This window comes from Pseudonaja textilis, chromosome 2, assembly GCF_049901715.1.
Source record: "Pseudonaja textilis isolate UNSWEBS1 chromosome 2, rPseTex1.2, whole genome shotgun sequence".
NCBI lineage: Eukaryota > Metazoa > Chordata > Lepidosauria > Squamata > Elapidae > Pseudonaja > Pseudonaja textilis.
In genome coordinates, this window is record NC_141991.1 from 35,205,295 (window position 1) to 35,232,022 (window position 26,728).

The 26,728-nt window shown below is 36.3% G+C and overlaps 1 protein-coding gene across 2 annotated transcripts in view; it reads right to left on the reverse strand.

Moving 5' to 3' along the window:
* LOC113450057 (contactin-3-like) overlaps window positions 1-26,728 on the reverse strand; it is a 196,063-nt gene that overhangs the window by 26,680 nt on the left and 142,655 nt on the right. For both annotated transcript variants that reach the window (XM_026721214.2, XM_087923692.1), the window contains 2 exons: window positions 5,807-5,934; window positions 3,561-3,736 (listed from right to left, as the gene is read on the reverse strand). In XM_026721214.2, coding sequence (XP_026576999.2) covers window positions 3,561-3,736; window positions 5,807-5,934 — 304 coding nt within the window. The remainder of the gene's footprint in view (window positions 1-3,560; window positions 3,737-5,806; window positions 5,935-26,728) is intronic.

Here is a 26,728-nt window from a genome sequence, read left to right on the forward strand (position 1 = left end):
ATAGATATTGAAAAGAAACGTGAAAGATTTACAAGGTTCATACAAGTACTAGAATGATTTTTTGAATAACTATTTTATTTACTAATGTTTATATATATATATATATTGTTTTTGCTATGTTTTTAGAATTTTCCTTTTACATTTTCAAGGGGAGTACCAAGCAGAGTCTGAATGATGAGATCTATATGATATAAAATAGATATTAGAAATTTGAATGTTGTAATTTTAGAATGCACAAATTCAATGTTTAATGAGATTTGATATGATAATAGCAATAAGATTTAAAGGTGTTGCACTTCGATTGGCAATCATAGGGGGAATTTTGCTTCTTAAGAATGTTGGAAGAGAACATATGAAATTGTAACAAGACAGACGAAAGTGTAAGTACAATGAATAAAAAGATATAGAAATTTAGGTAAAAGAAATACAATTGAATAAGAAGAAAATGAGATAACCATAAAAAAAAAATTAAGAGAAGTAAAGGGAGAAATAGTGAGAAGTTGGAAAAAGAGTAATAAGATATGAAGTTGAATACATTAAGATGAATATGCATATGAAATTGTGTCTGTATGGAAATGTGATAACCCGGAACCATGCTGTAGTCAAATAAGATGTTTTATTTGTTTTATTAAAACTCAATAAAACTTTATTTAAAAAAAAAAGAAAATGTTTTCCCAGATTGTCTGAGTTATTGACTTCAGTTTAGAGAAGTGTTTTCTAGTTTGCAATCATATTTCATGTTCTGATGTATTTTTAAAACAGACACTTAGAATGAAACTTATTTTGTTATGTCCAGTTTAATTTATTCCATATATTCATATTGTTTATGGAAACATACATTATTCAGTTTGAATGCTTTAAACCTTAAATTATATCTTCAATATAAAATAACTTCAGTCAATCTGTTGACTTTGCATTTGTTTGTCATAACTGAATGGCTATTCCTTTACAGAAACTAAGCAAAGAAATAAATGAAGACCACATTCTTTTTTCCTATATAAAAAAATTGAGGCATTTGGAATCAAAGCATATAAATTCTCACATTAAGTAAGAAACAGCAGTGTAAAAAAATCCTCAAGACAGCACAGTGTGTGTGCGCGCACGCACACATATGTATATACTAAGTATGGGATGTATATATCTCCCTTATTTAGTGTCTCTTTCAGTGACCTATTCAGTAAAATTAATCTTGTTTTAAATATTCAAAATATAAACTAAATAGTGCGTCTGTTAAAAAGAGTACTTTTACTTTAAATAAAAGCCTGAGTATTTCTTTGATGCAAATAGAAAAACCCATACACGTATAAATCCATTCTCTCTCCCTCTCCCTCTCCCCCCACTCTCTGTGTAGATAGGGAGGAAGAGTGAGTAAAATGCTATAGAGAGCATGTATATTTAGCTTGAATTATAATACAGGTGGTTTTTGACTTATGACAAGGATCAGAAAATTTGTTGTTAAATGCTGCGATTGTGAAGTGGGGTACCACATGATACTTTACATTTGATTTTGTAATCTATTTTAACACCATTGTTATTGAAACATCTGCAATCATTAAGCAAGATATCACATCACCACAAATTACTATTCTCCCCTCCCTGTTTCACAATTGACTTTGCTTGGGGAGCTGGGAAGATCATAACTGATGATTACATAACTGCAGAATGCTGCAAGCACTGTAAATTGAAGCTGGTTGACACATCTCTTCAGGGATGCTGAGACAGTTGTAACTGTGAGGACTAGTCATAAGTCATTTTTTTCAGCACTGCTGTAACTTTGAATGGTTGTTAAATAATGATTATTGTTAAGCAAGGACAATGTTTGAATGGTTGTTAAGCAAGGACTACCTATACTAATAATTCACCATATCACTAAAATCAATATGATCCATGTAAATCAATCTTGAATGCTATGATCTGTGGTGGCGCAGTGGTTAGAGTGCAGTACTGCAGGATACTTCTGTTGACTGCCAGCTGCCTGCAATTTGGCAGTTCATATCTCACCAGGCTCAAAGTTGACTCAGCCCTCCATAATTCTGAGGTGGGTAAAATGAGGATCCAGATTGTTGGGGGCAATATGCTGACTCTGTAAAATGCTTGGAGAGGGCTGTAAAGCACTGTAAAGCGTTATATAAATCTAAGTGCTATTGCTATTGCAATAGAGAATGAAAGCTCTGAAACTGTCAATGTTTCATGTAGTTTTTGCAGCAGAAGAGATTTTATTCAGTTTCAGCTAGCAAAATTAGATCTGTGCTACTGTAGATAGTTTAGAGTGACAGGAAGGTCACGTTCCCTGATGAGCAGTTTGCTGACCCATAGAACACCAATTGTCAACAGGCTGGGTGACAAGCAACAGCATTATACTACTGATACCTGCACAATTTCAGTTGATATCAGTCTTTCTCAAACCATAATCGCAATGTTAATAATTCAGGGAATCTTGGTAGTTTCCTAGCATAATCTGAGTTTATATTGTTAGACCCTATGGAAATTAGTAGATGATTAGGAACCCATCATTTCTAAGATTTTTATCATCCAAATTTTAAACAAACAAACAATAATAGTAATACTTAAAAGCAGCAAACTTTAAAAACTCACAAGGCAATTTTAAAAATTTCATGGGAACAAAAACTATTTTAAGCTGAAACAAGGGAACAAGAGGCCATAGCTTAAGAACTAATGAAGTTATGGAAATACAAAATGTTTGCCTATTTGAAAATGGAACATCAATGGCAATGTGCACAGATCTCTGGAAAGTTATTTGAAGCTGTAACCAAAATGGCCTCTTGAACCAAATTGAGCAAAACTACAAGAACCCCTATTTGTTTAATGACTGTTCAAAGTTACAACGGCACTGAAAAAGTGACTTATGACCATTTTTCACAGGTATGCCTCTTGCAGAATCCCCATGGTCATATGATTAAAATTTTGATGCTTGGCAATTGGTTTATATTTATAATAGTTGCAGTGTCCTGAGGTCATGTGATTACATTTTGCAACTTTCCAACAAGCAAAGTCAATGTGGAAGTAGGATTCACTTAACAACTGTTTTACTAATTTAACAACTGCAGTGATACACTTAACAACTGTGACAATAAAGTCCATAAACTGGGACAAAACTCAACAATTGTCTTGCTTAGCAACAGAAAATTTGGGATCAAATTTGATGTCAAAGACTACCTGTATAAAATAAGTTTCATGCTATCATAATTTATTTAACCACAAAACTATAATCTTAATGCTAGTTATAGGAGCCCTGGTGGTGATGGGGTTAGAAAGCAGTCTTACAGGCAAACTCTGTTCACTATCTGGAGTGTGATCCTAATGGGCTTGAGATTGACTCAACCTTCCATCCTTCCAAAGTAGGTAAAATGAGTATCCAAACTGTTGGGGGGCAATATGCTGATATTTTGTAAACTGCTTAGAGAGGGTTGTAAATTACTATGAAGCGGTATACATATAAGTCTAAAGAAGAATATAATTGGTGTTTTTTTTTATTTTTGCTTTTTCACGATTCCAGGTCTAATAATAAAGCAAATTTACACAATTACATTATAACTTACCCCACCCACTTTCTCAAAATGGGATGCATCTTTTCTGAAGTCAGTCAATGCACTATTAAAATACCATATGAAACTTATATCCAGGAGTGGGTCATGCTGAACTTGGCAGGGTAAAATTATACTTTCTCCTACAGTCACATCCATATTTGATGGTGCCAGTGTTATCCGGGTTGGATCTGCAAAGAACATATAGAGTCAATTCTAGCTCCTTGTGCTTAATGTGTTACATTCATGATGCTTTTTAAAACAATGTTCTGTTCCATTAAGAGTACACTGAAAAATCTGTGTCAACTCAAAGCTATCCATTAGGTTTTCCAAACTCCATCTATACTCCAAGAATATTAACAACAAAAATAAATTAATAATGCTGTAATCATGTTATATTTGCACAAAATTGACTTAACATTTTTTTAAAAAAAGGCCAACTAGATACAGTTTGATAACTTGTGTCCAGTCACCCTTTAGAGAAAATCATGTAGAAAGATTGAGTAGGGTTATTTGTATGTATGCTATCGGGTTGTTGGTTTCGTGTTCAATAACACGGCTATTGAAACAATCATACTTTGTAAAAATGTGAATTTTGGTTACCTCAAAGTGTGAATACCAATAAGTTAACAGATAATCAGAGTTGGAAGGGACCTTGTAGGTCATCTAGTCCAACCCAGTCCAAGCAGGAGACCCTACACCATTTCTGACAAATGGCAGTCCAATCTCTTCTTGAAAGTCTCAAGTGATGGCGCTCCCACAACTTCAGAGGGCAAGCTGTTTTATTGGTTGATGTGGCTTACTCAGAAAATCATAGTTAAAATAAAGAAATGCTTAACCCGATAAACCTTAACAAATCCAAGCCTCAAGGTTCTCACACAATGTGATAAATATTATAATATGATTATTATGGAATTTTTTTGCCACCATATGATGTAAGGAGGATAAAATATCCTTTGTCGTTTTTTTTTTTTTTTTTGAGGGAGGAGGGTTAATATGAAATGTAAGAAGCAAAATTGTTTCAGTCTAGTTCATGTTGTCCCTCAAACTCCATGGGGAAAATGTAGGGAGCAGAGAATAATTTTATTGTGTAAAAGTTTTTCCTGGTCCCTTTAGGCCTGCTACGGGCACCACAAAAAGGATGTTGATCGTGCATGAAACTTGCAAGATGCAGGCTGTCCATTAATGCAGAAGAGGACTAAAACAACTCTAAGTTATTTTGGAACTTTAAAAAAAAACATTTTGATCTATTATTTTAATATGCAAATTACATAAACTAGCTTTTCAAAAAGAATGTCCCAAGTTGCAAGTATTTCTTTCACAGGTATTTGTAGTGAGAAACATTGATTAAAAATGGTGGGTACAATTGGGAAATCAATTTTCTATGTGTGATGTACTATATATCAAGTGACCCCAAACCCTGGACTGCAGCCCACTACTGAGACTTCAGTCATTCAGAACTGGGCCACGGAAATGGTGGGCAAGGACACACATGCATCCCCTCTTAAGTGAGTTGCACGCGCATGTTTGCTCGTCACTCTGTGGAACCATCCTTTTTCCCTCCCCTGCTAGTCCACAAAGCTAGAAAGGTTGGAGAATTCTGCTATACATTTTTAAAAAGCGTGGGGCTTTGGCTGTCTGTGTCCATCATGACACTGTTGTATCAGGTTTCCTCTTTTATTTGTACACAAATTTGTATTTCATTTTCTTCAGTAAATGGAAAAGATTCTGTGATGATTTTCTTTACTCTCTCTTGCTGCACCTTACTTTCTAATTGTGTACAACATCTTCTCTTTGCCAAAATTGTTATGTTATTGACGACTATTCTCTGTTGACTGATAGATCAAGAAAATCCTTTCTTTTGAACTTTTACTGGAACATTCCATGACTATAAATAAAAGATCACTCCCTGTTTAGTTCTGTTTCATTTCTTCAGATTCTGGAGGGGAGATCCATGACTACCTCTTAGGATATTAACATTTGATGGCATATCTTAACCTCTCATACCTTAATGCTTTTAATAGATGTTTCCAGAGGCTTAATGGCTATTCCATGCCATCTGCACTGGCAGTTCTGAACCTCAGAAAAATTCTACAGTGTGGCATTCATAGCAATTTAGAAAGATCTCAAATTACATACTTCATTTAAATTATGTACACTATGTTATCCTAACATAAGATAAAAAATTCAAAATCAAAATATCTCCTTCACACATTACTCAATATAATTTTCAAGTAAAAGACTATTAGCTATCTAATTACCTGTTACTAATAAAGTAGTTGAGCTACTAGCTTTTCCAAACTTGTTTTCTGCCAGGCAGGTATAACTTCCAGCATCTGATTTACTCACATTAGCTATTTGGAAGCTTCCATCTTTTAAGAATGATATTCTAAAAACAAAAGATGTAGAAAAAACAAGGTTATATTTTGGGAGATGTATATACATCTACAACTTAAGAGTTTAAACAATTAAAATATTTACAAATAGCTCTAACAATTCTAATATGTTTCTGTACCTGAGATGACAGAGTAGGTTTCATATTGTATTCATTACATAAATATTTGTTTGGGAAGTTCCCTCTAAATTTCCACGCTTCATTGAGGATGAAAGCAGATCTTCTGAAAATATGCAACTACTTATGGGTAGTCATTATGGGTGATGCCCTTTCCAGAAAGCAAATATGGAATGGGGGATTATAGCTCCCTCGGAATGATTAGAATGTACCTTCTTCCTCCAAAGAAACCAATAAGATTTTTCTCCCATTTGCAATCTTTTCTCAAGCTGTGAAAAGGGCAAAGGTACAAATGATCACATTTGTTCTTTCCCTCCTTGTTTGGAGTGTTTTAACAATGACTGTCTATAGTACTGTGCAGTTTTTGTTTAACTTAATGTTAAACAAAAACAGATTCATACAAGACTCAAAGTAGCTGTCCCGACTTTCAGAATAGTTTCAGCTGGAACTAAGCCTCCAAGGAGCAGAACCAGAGAGGTGTCTTGGAGAATTAACTAGTGGTGGGATTCTTTTTTTTTTTTTTACTACCAGTTCTGTGGGCATGGCTTTGTGAGTGTGGCATGGCTTTGTGGGAATGGCAGGGGAAGGATACTGTAAAATCTCCATTCCCTCCCCACTCCTGGGGGAAGGTTACTGAAAAATCGCATTTCCTCCCCATCCTACTAACCTGCTTTCCAGCTCTGTTCTCCTGTGCAGGGCAACAAAAGAAGATCCAACTGGGACTCAGAAGGCAAAGAATAGAAGCGGGCAGGGTCAGTCAGAGGTGGTATTTGCCAGTTTTCTGAACTATTCAAAATTTCTGCTACTTGGTTCTCCAGAACTGGTCAGAACCTGCTGAATACCATCTATGAGCTACAGTCACAGTACCCAAAGAGGCAGCTTTAGGAATTAACCCTAATCCTATTATGTTACCACTCTTCCCAAATTTTACAAGCTGTTCCTTTGATCATTTGCATGCAGTATAAGCACTACTAAGAATTAGACAGCATAAGCATTATTAAAAATAGGAAAGTGGGAATTGTCTGAAGAATAAAGGCTGCACTTCTCATGTGCTGTGGTCCTCTTTTCCATGCCAGAAGAATAGTTGAACCAGCCTGCTACTTTCCCATTCATATCTTATCATGATGATTCATACAAAAGCAACATACCAAAAGTAGTTGAAAAATATCATTAGTACATTCTGCAATCATGTTACATTTTTACAACTTTAGAATTAGAAAGTTCTTCAAACCTTTATTTGGTCTCTGCTGGCTCATTAATAGACTGCTCTTCATTGCATAATTGCAGCTTCCAGTTTAAAAAAGTAACTGAAATAAGGGATACATGTATCGGGTGTCTTTCTACACTTTCAGCCATCATCAAAAATCATGCTGATTGGAATTTTAAAAATTAATTAGTTTCTGTTCCAGAGGAAATGTTATAGTACAAATTTCACATCTTCTGGAGCAGCTTCTGAATGCTGAGAATTCCTGGTTTTCCTACTTTTAGGATTCCACCTTCTTACCAGCAGAACCCCCAAAGTACTCTATTTTTTCTATTGAATGAGAACTGACTTGTTACTTCCCCAACTTATTTTCTTTCTCTTTCCTCACTGAAAAACTGAAGTGAAAACTGAGATTGAGAGCACTTTGCCAGCTATTTTCTCTTCTAGTAATCTCTTCAACAATTGGCTAGAGCAGGGGTGTCAAACTCAATTTCACTGAGGGCTGCATCAGGGTTGTGATTGACCTTGGGCAGTCAAGGGGGGGACATGACCATCTCAGTGTGACTTGTGTTGGGGGCACAAGTCTGTGGTGGCCCAAGCTCCTGCCAGTGAAAATGGGATCCCAAACTCCATTTTTGGCTGCAACGGCCTCCTGCAACCATCTGCTAGCGAAAACAGCTTAGGAGGGTGGCACACAACCCTCCCGAGCTGTTTTTGCTGGCAGAGTCACTGCAGGCCAATTCTTTGTTGTTTCCATGGCGGCCTCACAGGCCAGATCTAAGCACCCTGTGGGCCAAATCCGGCCCACAGACCTTGAGTTTGATATCGCTGGGCTAGAGGAGCATTGCCCCACACAAGAGCAGGAAAATGGGGACTCTTGTAGATTGCTTTATTATGAACGTTATTATGATGAGGGAAAAGGCTGATGAGGGAAAAGGCACTGGATGTGTACAAGGGCCCTTTATGTAGGAATTTGGTGAAGAAGCAACGTTTTAATTTTTACCCCTGGGTACGGATTGGGGAGCTGAATGCTGAAGAAAAAAATTATAATAATGGAAAATGAGTGGTGAGTTAAACAAGATGGACACAGTAGATACAAGGTTTATCAACTTTGTTCTTCTAAAAAATTAGTTACTGTCATTTCACATTCCATGCAAGCATTTTATGTCTCAAATTATATGAAGTATATGTTTCTTTGCTTCTTCTCCATCCACATGAAACTCCTGATTTAATTTCTAATCTACTGCATCAATTAATGTTTGGCAAGGCAGGAAAACTTGCTCTGAGAAAGAGATCTATGACACCCAGCTCTGCTTTGATACAAAATCAGTCTCTGCTCTCAAGAACACTTTGGAAAACAGATGACAAAACAGAACTGAAATATGACTGATGCGCATGTTATGATTTCATCGGGAGAATAAGTAATAATGAAAGAGGAGAAGTGTCAAGCCCAGTATTGACATATGTGTAGCCATTTTAGTTAGGCTTAATATATATTCTTTTTCTTACTTTCTCTTTGGCAGTCATGGGGGAAGGGTTTCGGGTTTGCCACATTCCTAAGGGGGTAGGAGTGGAAATAGAGAGAGTTCTTTATGCTGGGTGATCATTCTTCCTGTGGGAACCTGAACTGGCCGTGCCTAAGCACTGGAGATGGAGATTTATGATACCAAGCAACATTGAATTACTTCTATTTTGGGGGGTTGTTTCTAACTTCTAATATGTGAGGTAATTCCGGATTGTGTCAGATCCAGAATTACCATGGACTTTGCCAATTTGATGCTTTCCTAAGTAAAAGAAATTGTCTTGGAAGATGGACTTTATGCTTTTCTTTTTAAAATGGATTTCATCACTTGGAAACCTGACATTATTCTGGATCTCATAAAAACCATAATCTCGGAGAAGCATTGTTATTCAGGACCCTGAGCCCTGGCTGTTTACCTGGAGTTTTGGGTAACAGTAAAGACTCAGGGAAGATGGCAGAAGGACGGGATCCAGGGGCATCGGAATGTGAGTGTAAATTCTGTGGGGGGCCTTGTGTTAATTTGCCAGTTGAACAGCAGGCCTCCCAACGAATTCCCCAGGAGACCATCAGAGTAACGACGGTCATGGAAGATATTGTGTGCCAGCTAGGGGTTCATCCAAAATCCCTGAGTGGGTGGTCTGGAAGCACAAGTATCCAGTGGATGGAAAGAGACCTGCTTGGCCAAGCAACCCTTCCTGACCCGTTAATCGATCGGCCATTAACTGCAGCCAGGGAGTTTCGAGCAACAATCTTAGAGTGGAGAGCAGCAACAGGTCCCATAGGCCTATGGGAGACCACAATAAGCCAGTTGAATGGCAGTATCAAATGGCAGTGTGAAGCCAAACCTTCAAGGATCTACCTGACTAGCTGGAACAACTTGTGATCGGACGCGAAGGTAGGGGCCAGCAAAGGAGGCAAATTCCCACCTGGAGAGATCATGAAACAAGAGCTTCCAGCCTGTCAACCCAGTTGTTGGAAGAATATTCTCCTTCCAGAAGAGAGCGATCTACCACTGCGGGAGATCTTCCACCATTATATCATTCAACCCGAAGAGTGGAATGGAGAGGAGTAGAAGGGGAGTCCACAAAGAATCCATCAAGGAACGAGTTCTCCCCACACTTCGTCTACCTCCAGCTGACTAAATTCCTCCGGGATGGGCATTTTATCCAGGCAGAGGATGGGTTCAATACTTCAAAAGGTTCAATTTCCAATTGAAATACCTCCTAGGGGGAAAAATCTATTAGTAGACACGCTGTCTAGGAAGCCCCAATTTGACTGTAAATGAGAAAAATTATTTCACCCAATCATTCCACCGTCCTCTTAAGAGACAGCTCAAGTAATCACATGGGCACAAGCCCAACCCTAAAAAAATCAAAGACAAATCAGAAATGACCAGGAAGTTACAATATTTAATTTATTGGAAAGGCTATCCAATTTTACAAGTGACGGGTTAATAGCTGCTAATAATAGATTGGTGGGGAAATTCTATGAAAAATATCCAAATAAGCCAAAACCAAATTCTGTGGGTGGCAGAGATGGTTAAAATGCACATTATATGATTGTGTTTAACCTAATTTCAATCTTTGTGTATTTTGTTTCATTGCAGGGATTTCTTTTCAACAGAGGAGGGGCAGCCTGTCAAGCCCGGTATTGACATATGTGTAGCCATTTTAGTTAGGCTTAATATATATTCTTTTTCTTACTTTCTCTTTGGCAGTCATGGGGGAAGGGTTTCGGGTTTGCCACATTCCTAAGGGGGTAGGAGTAGAAATAGAGAGAGTTGTTTAGGCTGGGTGATCATTCTTCCTGTGGGAACCTGAGCTGTCCGTGCCTAGGCACTGGAGGTGGACATTTATTACATCAAGCAACGTTGAATTACTTCTATTGGAGGATGTGACTTTTGGTTTTTTTTTTCTAACTTCTAATATGTAGGGTAATTCCAGGTTGTGTCAGATCCAGAATTAATCATGGACTTTGCCAATTTGATGCTTTCCTAAATAAAAGAAATTGTCTTGGAAGATGGACTTTGTGCTTTTCTTTTTAAATTGGATTTTATCACTTGGAAACCTGACTTCCAAATGTTATTAAATAAGCTTGTTTTATAATCTCAAATTGTTTTTAGATATTTCTACAGACACACACAGATCACCTTTCTGTATCAATAAAAAACAATCTTGACAGCTCCATTGATTTTGCAATAGAAAAAAGGATTACCATATTAAAACAATATACATTATCTAATTATAACAAACAAATGATCAAACACTGAGATATTAATGAACTGTATTAATAATATTGGTAATAATGGATCATGTCAGCTCAAAACTACATGTCTCAGAATTACTTTCTAAACTGACATGAAATAATTTGATAGCAGAAAAAAAGCATCATAAGAAATAAAGTAAAAGCATCATTGCCAAAACAGGCCAATGCATATAGCAAAGAAACAATAGGAAATGTCAAAACAGTAGACAGCCTACTTTTACAAGATGACTGAGGACTGAGAAAAAAAGTGCACAGATTGTTTAATAATGAGCCCTTTTCAAAATGACTGGCTCCATTAAAATAGCCAATCTTTTAAACTGAATATTGAAAATGGAAACATTGCAGCTTCCTCCATTTTAATGTTGTAAAATGATAGCATATTTATTTATTAAAATATCAATTTCATTGTTTTAGCATTGCATTTGGATTATGAGTACTCTTTGGCATTGATTAAAAGTGCAATAAATGCTTAATATTGACTTCAATAATTATCCAACTGATAATATAAAAGAGAAAGAAAAATAAATATATTTTTCTACATTGACCCCCTATTAAGTTATTCACCCTCAAGTGAAGCTTTTTTAAAAAATGGTCTGTCAAAAGCTCTGTAAAGAGAATTAGCTACAGTGACTAATGCAAAACAATAGAGAGGGTTCTAATATAACTATGCCACAATATTTATAATCCCACCTATAATTGTTCTAAATGGAGATTAAAAACTTTAAATTTTATATAAAGGCATAAAGCTCAGATCATCGTATATATGTGTCTGTATGCATGCGATTAATTATTTTTATGCAAGTGAGATTGATAGTGCTTCGCCTTGAAACACACATAAACAATAAAGCAAGGAAACTTTACATTAATATTACATATATTTCATTTCTCCAAACTTCATAATGATATAAAGTAGCTGAAGGTTTTCTGGATTAAATTAGAAATACAGCAATAGTTTCTCTGATCTGATATAAACAAAACAAAATTGCAGTAGGACTTTATTTTTTTTAAACAAAATCCATGTATATCAACACTTTTACTATATATAGAAACAAAGCCAAATGTATTGACTGATCATATTTGTAAGCTGAGAATGGTCTATCTCTTTTTTTTAAATAAAAGTTTTATTTAAGTTTTCCCAAAACATACAAATACAAATAAAAAAATTTTTTTTGAGAACAGCGTGGCCCCAGGTTATCACTTCTCCATGCAGACACAAACTCAATACATATTTATCTTATACATTCTAAACCATATCTTATAACTATTTTCACATTTTTTTTCAATAGCTTTTCTCTTTCTTTACTTCCTATTGCCTTATTTTAAATTATCTCATTCCTTTCTTAATTCAATTACATATCTTTTTCTAATTTTTAAAATCTTTCTAATCAATGTTTTTATACTTTCATCTGTCCTGTTCACAATTTCATATTATCTTTTCACATAAAACAAATTTTCCCCTGTAATTACTAGACTGGAGTGTAACACCTTTGTATCTTTTTTCAAATCTTATTTAAAAATTTAAGTCACATCTTTACAGTTATAACATTCATTTTCTAACCTCTATTTTATAACACATACCTATTTTCAATCAAATTCTGATTAGTACCCTCCCTTAAAATACACACTAAATTCTTAAAAGAAAAAAGTATATATGTATGTGTGTGTGTGTGTGTGTGTGTGTGTGTGTGTATGTATGTATGTGTATATATATATCTATATATATATATATAGTATATGTGGATCTTGTTGGGTTTCTCACAGCGAAGATTGAGTATCTAGGCAGCGTTGATGAAGTCTCATTCATCATCTTCTGAAGATGATGAATGAGACTTCATCAAACATTGCCTAGATACTTCGAATCTTACGCGGAGAAAACCCAACAACCAAAGATCCACATACAAATACCCGCGAGAACCTCAGAAAACAAATATATGTATATATATATATATCATCTATATATATATATATATATATATATATATGTATGTATATGTATACGAAATCCCCTGCACTGCCTGCCCTACCACATACATTGGACAAACTAACAGAAGAATAAGTGCACGCATTGAAGAACATAAGAACTCAATCAAAAAGAAGAAACGACCTCTTCCTGGTCCAACACCTCAAAGCCACAGGACATGAAATTGATTTTAAAAATACCAGAACTATCGCCAAAACCGAACACTTCAACAGCAGAATAATCAGAGAAGCCATAGAGATGAGAAAACGCCCACACAGCATGAACAAACGAGATGACACCTCCCGCCTTCCAGCCATTTGGAAACCCGCCTCATGAACAGACGAGTACCTAACATGAAGAAGGACACCAGACCCACACCCATGAGAGCCACACAAGATGCCACCACCACACTTCCATATAGAAAACAGACTCCCACCCATTCAGAAAATGAGACACGACCATGGACCAGAAGCTGCACTGCAGCTGCATCACTACCCACTTCAAACCCCTCTGAGCCATACATGAAGCAAACCGACACCCACTATGAAGATGCAGCAGGACCACGAACTAGAAGCCAAACAGCAAGATCACAACTCACCAGCTCAAATCCCCAGCAACTAAGACTAACCTGAGCACAACCAAGCCCCCACCTGAACAGAACACGCCTCCAACCAATCAGAACACGGCTAACCCCCAACCAATCAGAACACAGCCAAACCCCTACCAATGAGAACACACCCCCACCCAATCAGAACACAGCCAAGCCCCCACCCAATCAAGTCCCACCCCCACTGGCAGTTAAAAGGAGGAAGCAGCTGCAATCTCACATTACTCTGAGAAGCACAGAGCCGGAGACAGAAGCCTGAAGATGATGAATGAGACTTCATCGAACGTTGCTTCAGATACTTCGAATCTTACGCGGGAGAAAACCCGAACAACCAAAGATCCACATATGTATATATATGTATATATATGTATATATATGTATATATATGTATATATGTATAAAAATAGTAAATGGAATAATTATTCTATTCAAGTACAGCTCTGCCATTAATATTAAGAACAATCTTTTACATTTCTATTTCTTTTAACAAACATTACCTAATATCAGTTGTCTTTCACTTTAATCATCTATATTTCATATTTTACTTATAACTGTCTTTAAATAAAAAACCAAACAATAGTTATTAACAGTAGTCAATAAAATTAGTATTCTTATTCAAGTCCATCTTGTCAACTGATAAAAAATCTTCCATGTTTCTTTTGTTTTTTTAAATGTTCTTTTTAAATCATTGAGAGCCTTATTCTCTTTACAAATATTCCACTACACATCAATAGAAATTTTTTTCTATCACTTTAATCACCTAACATTTTCTAATCCTTTTCTATTTCTAATATAACAATGCTATCCAATGCACCCTTGCAGAATCCTCTCCTTAAGTTAAATTTTAACCATTGTCTCTGTGTCTTTTAAATAGGTTTATACCTTTAATTTTTGTACGTTTTTCCTGTACCTCTATATCTTGTTTCTGTCTTTTGTAGCTTCTTTTCCTTTCCCTCTTCCCGCTCTTCTTCTCCCTCCCCTTTTTATTGCCTTTTCTATCTAATTCTCCCTTCTGTGATCCTCCCTTCTGCTTCTTCCTGATATTATGATTACTTTACAAATTACTCTTTTTTTTAGTTGTTGCTTCAGTGCTTAAGTTTTTAATACTCTTTCCCACCTTTCTCTTTTTTACCCTGCTTAAAATTGCTTGGTCATTAAAGATGGCTTCTTCATTGTCCCACCCTTCTTGTTCTGCCAGCATTTCTTGTTGTTTTTCATAGTTCAAGATCTTCATTTCTACAAATTGAAATACAAAGCCAAAAGATCATCTTCCCACTTGTGCTTCTTCTTTTTGTTCTTTTAGTCTCATTTTTAACTCTTCAAGGAGAGATGCCATTTAAAAAAAATTTAAACAGCCCCCAATTGATTTTATTTTATTTCATTAGGATCCTCCATCCAAAATTCCAGGAATCATCCAATAATCCAAAACTGTTTCTTGCTTCTTTTCTCACTTTCTCTTTCCAGGGGCTTTGTTATCTAATAACAAAGTTTCAGCTACAATGTATCTTTTGCAAGCCTTGTTAAAATTCCACTATCAAATTTTTTTTTAGTTCCAGGTGGTCTTCTCCATTTTCCAGATTCCACCCTCTTTTTTCCTTTTACCCTACGCTGCTTTCTTTTTTTAAAGAAAGTTTTTAAATTATCCAAGAATGTTTATCCCTTTGATACTTTATTTTCAGCTAGAAATAGCCTATTAATGTCAAAGTGGATTAGTATCAATTTCTTATTCGAATCTCTTCTTCTTAATGTTCCAAGTCAGTTAAAACTCTCGATGTTAGAGGAAAAAAAGCCAATTCCCTTTCCTTTCCCTTTCACAGCTTAAGCTCTTTTTTAGGAATAGTATTAGTCTTTAAAATTCAGGTTCCAGGTACCTTAAATAGATGTTCTCCATTCAACCTGGTCAGTCAAACTTTCTCCTTTAAACTTCCTCCTGCACAATCTTGTCCTGTCAGGTTCTTCTTTGAGGTGGCCATTTCTGACCACCGCTGCAACCGCCTTTGGGAAAGGGAGTAATGGCCAGCCGAGGAGGAGAGATGCAGCTCTCCTCAACCCCACTGAGGCTCCCCCTTCTTCACACCTCTATGGGGTGGCTTCAGCCCCGAATCTGGGTGGCTCAGGGCACTCCAGCAGCAAGCACGATTTTGGTCCATCATCGAAGAAACCCAAACCGGAAGTCCCGAATGGCCTATATCTTGTAGTGTATAAGTCTAGAACAAAATGGTCCAACCTGTAGTATTCTATTATTACTTGATTATTACAAGTTGGCTGTATTCTCATGTTTTATGAAGCATATGGCTATAGGAAATAATGGGTATTCGGAACAATCTTTCTTTCCTTGCTTTTTGCCCCAGGTTCACAGGAAGTAGCCTTTCTGGCAGTCTGTGCTTATTGCTTCCCATCATTCATCCAACAGAGTAAAGGGCCAGAGAAATGGGGTTGACTAAATCAAGAAATAGCAGCTCTCAGTTGCAATATTAAGGCTAGAAAATAAAGCCTACCTGCATTTGTATTTTAAAAACATCAAAGCAGGAAAAAAAAAACCCAGCTAAAGAAATTGCTATGCGTATGAGAATACAAATGCAAATTAAGTAAAAATGGAAATACACATTCTTGGCTTTATCTCAAAGCTCCAACAGGACTAAAAAACCAGCATGCATTTTCAACAAGTGCACTGTCAAGCACATCAACAGCATACAAGGGAGCACAGAGTATTTAAAGAGAACCCAAGAAAGCTCAAGAAAATACTCAAACCAACAAAATTCAATTTATATACTGTACTGTATGCACTCTGAAGAATCATTCCCCAAATAGTGCAAGAGGATCTTTTAAAATAACAGTTAAGTACCAAACATTCAACAAACCCAAATGCAGTCTTCATCTTTGTACTTTCACAAGCATAGATATCAAAGATCAAGCATAAGAGCCAAGCTTAACTCAAGTAATCAAACTGTTAGAGATAAATCTTTTTGAAATTATTACATTTGCTACATATTTATATGAACTCTCTGTTCTACCGATGCAACATTTTCCAAGTGTCTTTAAAAATGAAATCTCATTTCATTTTCAAGGGCATCATGAAACTCCAGATATCAATATTGCCAAGGCATGTCTGAAAACACAGCAGTGCACATATAAGCTTTTCATATACTTGCCTTCCACCTATTTTAAATAGGCAGGTAAAAGTCATAATAGCAACATTCTAACTTTTAACCAGCATAAGGACAGTATGGTCCAATCCATTAAAAAGCATAAAAAATACATCAGAATCTTTTAAAAAATAATTATAAAAAGCTAAGGATATATAAAAGGATATATAAGAATGTATATATAAAAAAACAAAAATCTAAAAGGGATATAAAAAGAAGGGTAAGAGCATGGGTATTAAGGGACTGTAAAGGTTAGTATATGGCAGACTAAATCTCAGTATGTAGCACTTCAGAATTATACACTAGATGCTCATCAGGACTAGTTTATGGCACAGGTCATCATCTGACGGATTTTGAGCACTGCGGATATACCTCCAAATGGGTTTCTATAGCCTTAGCTGAAGTTTGTTTCTGGGGCAGGGTTTTTTTGAGTATCAGATGCTTGGTTTGAATTGGTTTCCTTGAATACTGCTGGTGTGGAGTTTTAGAGGAGTCATTATTAATATTATTTTCACTGCTATTGATGGAGTAGTCACAGTAATGTGTGGTTTTCTGCACATCCAAATTAAAAAAAAAATCAGTAATATAAACATAGACTATGAAGCAGTGTCCATATTTGACTTTCAGTTCTCCTAATGAAAATAGGAGAAATTTTTGAAATATTTTAAAGATCACCGGGTATATTCAGACATTAGATGTTATAAAACTGGTTTCCTTTACATTTTGGTTCATGCAATGATTTAAAATCTTCTACTTCTGTTCAGATCTTTCTCATGGGAGTTTGCACTTGCAATCTTTTACTTTCTTAACTGTACCATGACCGCAAAATGAAATCAGCCTGACAGAATGCTGCCTTTTTCTAAAGAGCTAAGTCAAACTAGATACATGGATAACAGAGCTATTACCCTTCCCATCTCCACATGTATGAAATTGAAGCAAAAGCATTCTTATTTAGCATTTAAAATAATACGTATGTAGGTCTGAGAGGCAGTGAAATTTCTTTTCTTTCTTGAAATGTAACTTTCTTATATCTTTTCTATGTCCATGCCTCACTTTTTCAATCTGAATGGGATACAGCTAATTAAATGGGTCAAAGGCTATATACAGTTAACACATGCATATAAAATTCTGTTCTCTTCTTGTACAAAACTGCTTTCTCATGATTTTATATGTGAATAGAATAGACACAAGACTTCTCCTCCTGCCTTGTCCAGCTTGGTTTTTATTGCTTAGTGTGCATCTTTACAAGAATCATACACATTTAACCTGGAAAATAGCATCAGACAACAGAAGAATATCACTCTTCAAAATGCTCACTTTATTTGCAACTTTATTTGAAACATTTTGCTTTTAGATCTAATATTTTTGTCTATTTGCTAAAAAGCCATAAATGCTTTTGCACATATACTGCAGCTGTTTTTAAATGGAAAGCATAATAAAAGTACAGGCTGTATGAAATTAAAATTGCTTATAATAATGAAAAAAATGGCCCATGCAGGTTATGAAAAAACAGCTTTATTTTCAAATAGCTAGTAACTCAAAAATAGCTGTATATATTTGTCAGGCTTTTCCCAGAGAATTAAAAACAAAAAACAAACCATAGACAGGAGAAGTACAAGTTAAGCTTTTTTGATATATTAATCGTTTACTAAATTAAGTTAAATTGAACTGCTCAAGAAAAAAGGTTGCAAAAGTAATCCTCCATTGATATTCATGCTAAGTAATATGAAAATATATTATTTTCTAGTTTAGTTTTAAACCACGAAGCAAATAAGTTCAATTTAATTCTGTCAAATGCTTATCCAGCCAGCAAGGCTAACCAAAATCATTTTAATTTTCATCATCGCTCCTTTTCCTCTTCTATTTTAAAATTTAATATGATTTAATCACCATTTCCTTGAATTAACTCTGATAAAATTTAGTATTACTGGATCAAAGTATGACATTAATATAAAGTATGAGGCATGTTTATGAACACATACAGATCTGTGAATGAAGTTTTGATTTTCTATATTCCTTCCTTCCTTCCTTCCTTCCTTCCTTCCTTCCTTCCTTCCTTCCTTCCTTCCTTCCTTCCTTCCTTCCTTCCTTCCCTCCCTCCCCTTAAATTTTAGCCCATTGAATGAGATGATCCCCATAAGAGGAAGAGAAATAAAATTTAAATATGGTACAGAATAAAATTTGCTACAGTTCACACAGAACTCAAGCAGGTAAACAGGTGGCACTGCTTTGTCAAATCAGGATATAATATAAAATGCCCCCACACCATACCAAGGAACCTCTTAGTTAAATAATGAATTAAAATTACTCTCTCAAAACTTATTCTTCAGAATTGAATGCTTTTACCAATCAATCTGCTTTCCTCTCCTGTAAAAAATTCCCACAGATTGACGTCAAAAAAGCTGACCTGCAATTCCCAGATCTTCATCTTTCCCTTTTTGAAGATAGAGGTGTTTGTTATCTTTCAGGCACCTGACATTTCAACAACTCTCCAAATCTCCCCAGGAAATGTCAAGAAAATATTTTAGAACACCTGAATTATAGATTATGATCTAGATTTTTGTGCGAACACTGCCCATATTTTAAGGTATTCTGCTGTTTCAGTAAGGCAGGATACAATCCAATAAAGAATAACAAATATTTTATGTATGTATTCATGAGGGATTCACTGCTGCCCTAAAAAATTAGCTGAACAGAAAAGTGAGGGGCAAACTTTTGGGGAGGGCACAATTATATTCATTAGGAAATGGAGAGCTTTCTCTTTCTCTCTCTATTCCACCCCATTTTCTTCTTGTGAGGCATTTCTACAGCACTAACGTAAAATGGGTTTCCTTGAAAAGTGATTTTATTTATTTACTTATATGGTTTAAAGTAACATTTACATGGCTGCCTACCTTAAAGAAGGTGACTGGGTAGTTTGCAGAAAAAATATTAACAAAATATTTATTCTAAAATTGTCAAAAACTCATTGCAGGGAGCCAAAAGAGTCTACATCAACTCAGTTCCTGACTCACATCTGTCAGTTGGGAGAAAAACATTTTTCTGGACTGTCTTCAGTCCTCTGACTATCCATTGGAGAAGCGGACACACAAATACACCTCTGGTGAGCTCAGTGAGAGACATGTTAACTTTCCTTTGGCAATAGCTTGAATCCAATTATCAATCTAATAGAAAACTTGTCACAGTATTTACCATCTGCTTGAGAAATGAGCAGGCTAGGACATGATGTGCCTTTTTATAGTAATGCTGTGAACATAGTCTGTGAGCTGGACTGTGTGCTCTTATATTTTATCTTGTTTTGATGGATGTTTTAGTTTTACACACAGCCCAGAGTCAATGGAGTTGGGCAGCTATAGCAAATGTAAACAAACAAATCTACATCAAAAACCTTTGTTTGCTAAATCTAACAGGGAATCAAACTGAAAGGCAAGGGAGTAGGTATCCATTAATTTAAAAAAATTTGTGAAGCTATTAGACATTGCCAAAAGGCAAGGGACTCTAGCCCTTAGAACCAATCATGTGTTGCAACTCCAGAGCTCAGATTGAAATATGGCAGATGGTGACAACACAGTATTTTGCTGACAGTGTTCAATAAACTATAAACTAGTCAACTTACTATAAACTTAAAATAAAAGCTGAAAAAGCTGACTAACCTTCTCTTATGCCCTTAAACCTTTGTTAATACTATTTGACACCTGGTCTTCTTGCTTGGTTATTTATTCATAGACTAAAATTAGGGAGCAGGAAAGTTAAGAATAAAGTGAAGCAATAGGCTCTTAAAAGCTGGCTGGATTCTACGAAGAAACACTGAAAAGATGAGAAGCTGTATAGTATTGCTTTGATGGGAAATAGCCCATCATCCAGAGCAGAAGCTTTAAACTTCAAGCTTCACATAATTCATTTCAAAGAAGAAAATTAGAATACATCCATCAAACTATTTTATCCCTCTCTGAATTTACATCACTTTTAATTTAGTAGCTAATCCTAGGTTAATCTAATATATTCATGTTAGATACCTTTGGAAGATTTAGGTAAAAAATTCAAGGCTACATTTTCAAGAAACAATTTCTCTATAGTTGCCTTCCTATCAAAGGCATTGAGGTATACTTGAGAAGATGCATAAATTTAATCAAACACTTTTTTTAAAAAAATAACTTTTTTGACAAGAGGGTATTTGAGCACATCTGTGCATGAAGACAATGTGAAGTCAATACTTACTGAAATACTTACTCCATTCCTCCTTCTCTGTTGAAAAATGCAGCTGCATAAGAAATTTCCAATATAACTTATGCTACCATCCTATGAATATGGAATAATGTGCACTGAATCAGACAGACTAATTTCAAATAAATGTTCTTAGAACTGTGCATTAGAATCTGCAATAATATGATTGCAGATGTTTTTATAAACATGGGATGAGAGCCTAGTTTGATGCTTTTGGTTTTGAAGGTTTTTTCTCTAAATTGCTCAATCTGCAGAAAACAAGACAATTTAAAACATATGGGCATAACTGATAGGGCAGAACCAAAATAAAATGTTTATTATTTTTTCTTCTCTGGTAAATAAATTCCTCAAAAAAATATGAGCATAGACTATGACCGAAATGAAGAGAGGCATGAAGTATTCCTGTTCATAAAAAGGGGGCTTGGGGAGGGAAATGAAAGTAATAAATTAAATTATGAACTACCAAAGTAAAAAAAAAAATCTATAGCCAATTAGCCACTTGCTTCCAGATGGCAGCTATAGAAATTGATTGATTGATTGATTGATTGAATCAGGGGTGTCAAACTGGCAGCCTGTGGGTGACACACACAGGCCATGCCTACCCCAGCTCCACAAATGGGGAAAATGTTGCAAAATGTCATGTGAAAGCAACATGACACCACAAGTTGGACACCCGTGGTTTAAATCATTTAATTTTATTTAAGACCTTGATCAAAGAGACATTTCTTCACAAGTATTCTAAATGCTCAGGTTGGGGGAGCATGAATGAGTACATTCCAGTCAATTATCAGTGCATCAGAAAGCCTTCTCCTGCATAAATGATTCCTCAATTGTAAGGATTCTTTAAAAGAGTCTGTTAAGTTCCACACAATTTGGAAAGACTAAGGAAGCAAGAATTTTATAGGATACAATAAAGTGTCCTTGATGTTTATCTTGGGATAAATTTGAATGCTCGTTTATATATTGAGTTCATTAAGGCAGGGTCTATTATTTAACTGATATGAAATAGATATCCTGCCACCTGGACTCAATTGTCATTTATAAGATAAGCTACTGATGGACTTTCCTTCTATTTCTTGATTGGTTATGTCTAATTTCCATTTCACTTTTTCCCCTTGCTTCCCCACAATTTCTCATATTGTCTGAATAAAGATCATAAACAAGGTGGTCCCTTAGACCAGTAGTCCCCAACCTTTTTGTACCAGGAACCAGTTTCACGCAGAAACACTTTTTCAAGGTGGGGGGAGAACGGACACTTTTTCAAGGGGCGGGAGGGGAGGGAGTCCGAGTTTGGTGGTTTGCTTGCAGATGTTTCATTACCTGACTAGATAACATCTGATGTTGTTACCTAGTCGGGTAATAAAACGTCTGCCAGCAAACCACCAAGTTCAGGGAGCGCCAATGCCTCCTCATTGCAACCCTGAGCAACAGATATTCTCTTCTATTGGGACATTTAAAACGGAGGGTTTCAGCTGCAGATTCAGGAACTGTGCAGGGCTGAGGAGAGCCTTCAAAACTGAGCGCTGGGCGGCGGCGGCCAGGACAAGTACCTGCAGGATGGCTGAGAAGCCCCGCCTCTCAGCCCTGCCTCCCTCAGCCTTATCCCTCAGGTGTCTGCCTCCCTCCCTCAGCCTTATCCCTCAGCCGTCTGCCTCGTTCCTCTCTCAGTCGCTCTCTCGCTCCTCCACCAGCCCAGGAACAAACTGCTTCAAAGAAGCCGACAGGGTGGCTTTTCCTGTCAGCGCAGCTCCTCCGAAGCGCCCGTTTACCCCCACCCCGCCGCCCACGGTTCAATCCAGTGCTGCGTTCTGCCTGCCTGCCTGCCTGCCTTCATTTCTGGTTATTTCGAAGCAGCTTCGGCTGAGTAAAAGAGGCGAATAGTTATTATTCTCAGCCAAAGCTACTCCGAAACAACCAGAAACGAAGGCAGGCAGAATGGAGCACTGGATTGAACCACGGGCGGCGGGGTGGGGGTAAACGGGCGCTTCGGAGGAGCTGCGCCAACAGGAAAAGCCAACCTGCCGGCTTCTTTGAAGCAGTTTCTTCCTGGGCTGGTGGAGGAGCGAGAGAGCGAAACGAGGTGAGAGGAAACCGAAGCCGCTGAGCCGGAGAGCAGGACAGGCTTTGGTTGCTTCCTCCCTCCCCTTCTTTCATTTGTGTCCTTGATCCCTGATCCCAGCAGCATTCACCGAAGGCGAAGAAAGCCGCCATTTTTATTTTATTTTTATTTTCTTTGCAGCCCGGTACCAAATGGTCCACGGACCGGTACCGGGCTGCGGCCCGGTGGTTGGGGACCCCTGCCTTAGACAATCTTTAAAAATGAATATCAAGACATTAAATTGTGCCAGATAAGCAACTGGTATCAGTATATATTTTTTTCCTAAAAGGCAACTTAAAACATCTGAAACTTGGATTTGATTTCAAGGAAGACCCCATGGTAAAGCCTCGCAGTAATCAATATTAGATCTAATCAAAGGGCCAATAATCAACACCAAAGGAACAAAAAAGTTATAGTAGCTCACTGTGTAATTAATCAAAGCTGTGCCTCATCAGAGCTGCTATCTGTAGTAGCTGAGAATGAAGCAGCTCTCCTAGAGTGCAAAACTGCTCCTTCATTGGGAATGTAATCTTGTCAAAAACAGCAGTCTTTAAATCCAGTTTCCCATTACCAACAGAAACTTTTATCTTGACTGGATTCAATTTCAACTTATTTTTCTTCATCCAGCTTGCTATCAAACTTAGCAGGGTTATTTCTATAGAGTTGACCTAAGAATTCAAATCTCCAGGTGGCCTTCATCAGTATGGGCGAGAAGAAAAATCCAGTGAAATAGTATAGGTCACTGGTATAGATATTCAACACAAAATGGGACACTACCATTAATACCTCTCTCCCAGTATCACAGTTTTATCATATCCTGGCAGGGTCTAGGCTTCCAATATGAAAATTCTGCCTAATACAGACCTTTTAAAGTATAATCATACCAAGAATTAGCTGTAAGGAGCCATTTTGGCCATCATGTTTAAGCTGCTATTAGTGAAAGAGTCCAAATTAAATCAACCAAGGCAACTGACTGTCCACTTTCTACTTGGAACCAGGGAAGATTTTTTGTAGTATTTAAATGACATCTGTGTTTCTGTAATTTAAATCCATTTTTTTGTTTCATAAATTCTAGCATCAGAGCCAAAAGGACTTAACCTACTTTTTTTTGTTATAGAATTTCATGTATTTCAATTGTACACTTAGTCCTTGACTTATGATAACTGAAGCCAGAATTTCCACTGCTAAGCAAGGCAGTTGTTAAATTGTAATTCTGAATTTTACAATCTTTTTTGCCATGTTTTTTAAACCAAATCACTGCAGTTAAGTGAATCACACAATCATTAAATGAAACCAGTTTCCTCAATTGACTTGGTAGTTAGAAGCTGGGTGGGACAGCTGCAAATAAAGATCACACAATCCCAAAATGCTACAACCATGGAAATACATACAATACGTGCCTGAATTCTGATCATATGACCATGGAAGGTACTTAACAGGATGATCAAAATATGACCTCCTTATGAAAAAGGTAAAGAAAATGTTAATTCTTCAACAGAAATAAGGTTTTCAAAATGAAGGGAAAAATACTTCCACTAGGTTCAGCATTTTTATTAGCTTTTTCTACCACTGAATTCTATTAATAATTGCATTAAGAATATTTAAATCCACCTTTTAAAAAAAGGTCCAAGATATGCATTTAATTGCATTCAGCTTAATTTTCCTTACCATTAAGAATCTGGTGCTACCTGATCACTTGACCCCAAAGGTCCCACTACTGATCATATTGGTTTTTTATTTCTTTGACTAAGTCTTCTCTATTAATTAGGATCACACCAAGCATAATTGATCTCCTTTTGCTTTCTCTATCTCTGAAAAAGCAAACTGTCAGGAAGAGAGGTCATAGATTTTCTGAAAGGACTATGTGGGCAATTTGTTCCTCAAAGTTAAAGTTCCACTACTGCATTATTCCTCCATTTAAAGATGTTAGATATTAACTGACTTAAGGGTATATTAAATGTACTAAACATTTTTTCTGTTCTACAGATTTCCATCAATTTATATATATATATATATATATATATATATATATATATATATATATATATATATATATATATATATATCTTAAGCCATTTTTCATCCTTATTATTCATCTGAAAGTATCCTCAATTCTTTTGAATTGTCACTTGGCATTGCTCATTCCCCTTCTCCGATAGAATATTCAATGTCTAAAGGTATTAACATCATTTTGTGCAACAAAAATTCGAGTTACTACACATTTTTTTTCTATCTTGATATCTTGGTTCATTTTATTTTGACTGCAGCTATAGATTGAACACATTCCACAAATTAGGCTCCAATCTAAGCAGTTACAGGTTAATTTATAACAGCCCACTCTTATACCTGGATAGTTCAATATCTCCCTTCCAACATTCATTATACTGCATTTGTCAGCATTGATTCTAAACTGTCATAGTGCTGCCAAGTTGCTTGGCTTTATTAGTTCCTTTGGCACTACATCAAATTTCCTGAATAATTTGTATTGTCTACGGATTTGCTAGTAAACAAGTAGGGGAGGGAGCAGTAACAACCAGTTGTTAAGCATCAGCAACTCTGAATAGTGGATTCTTCCTATTGTGTGGATGTTTTACTCTAAGAATTTTTTCATGACATCACTAAGACACATGTTAAGGTATTCTCTAAGAGATTCCATCTCTTCACCTCATCCCTTATGTGGTTTTCTCTGACCATATGTCATCTGGTAGGATGTTTTTATGTGTGCACAGAAACATACATACATACATGCATACATACATACATACATACATACATACATACATACATACAAGTAAACAATGTAATCTGGTGGTCTTAAATGAAGTATTCACCTTTTTTTCCTTCTGTAAATAGTTTATATTGCATTTTATTTTCTAAATCCAATTTATATTTTTTCACACATAGGTAATCAAGTTGAACTCAGCCATTCCCAAGTTAAAGAAATAAGTTTGAAGTATGGGACACTGCTGAGAAATTGAAAGAAGATTCAAGAAACCAGACAGAAAGTGCAATAGTTCTCAGATGAAACCATCAGAAAGCAAAGAAAATCAGTCAAAGCACCATGCAAACTCAAAATGAGGATTTCCAAAGAGCAGCAAGGAAAGATAACACAGTTTAATGTGGCTAGCATTGCAAACAGCTAGAAAAGTACTGCATGAAGAGTCACATCAGGAATGCATTTGTGCAAGTCAAAAGGATTCCAACAGCATTTATTGCTTGTAAAAGCATTATCAAAGACAAATATGAGAAATAACTTTTTGACCAAGGTGTGAGAATGTAGAGAACAGCTGTATGCCAGCAACAAAGGGGCAGTCTCTGAAGGATAATGAAGAAAAGGAAACAGAAATAGAATCAGTCATCCTTCAGGAAGATGTTATGTGAGCAATGAGCCAACTGCCAAACAATAATGCCTGAGGGGTTGATAGCCACCCTTGCAGAATTGCTGAGGCCTATACACCCTCCCTCAACCACCAGAACATTGTGCCATAAAATTTGGAAAATGAACTCATGGCCACAGGATTGGAAATGATCAGTGCCAAAAAATGGCTTCTCCAAGGAGGAGCCATAATTTCCCTCATTCCTCATACTAGTAATGTCTGATACATTCCTCATACATACAATGTCTGATGAGAAATACTTGAAGAA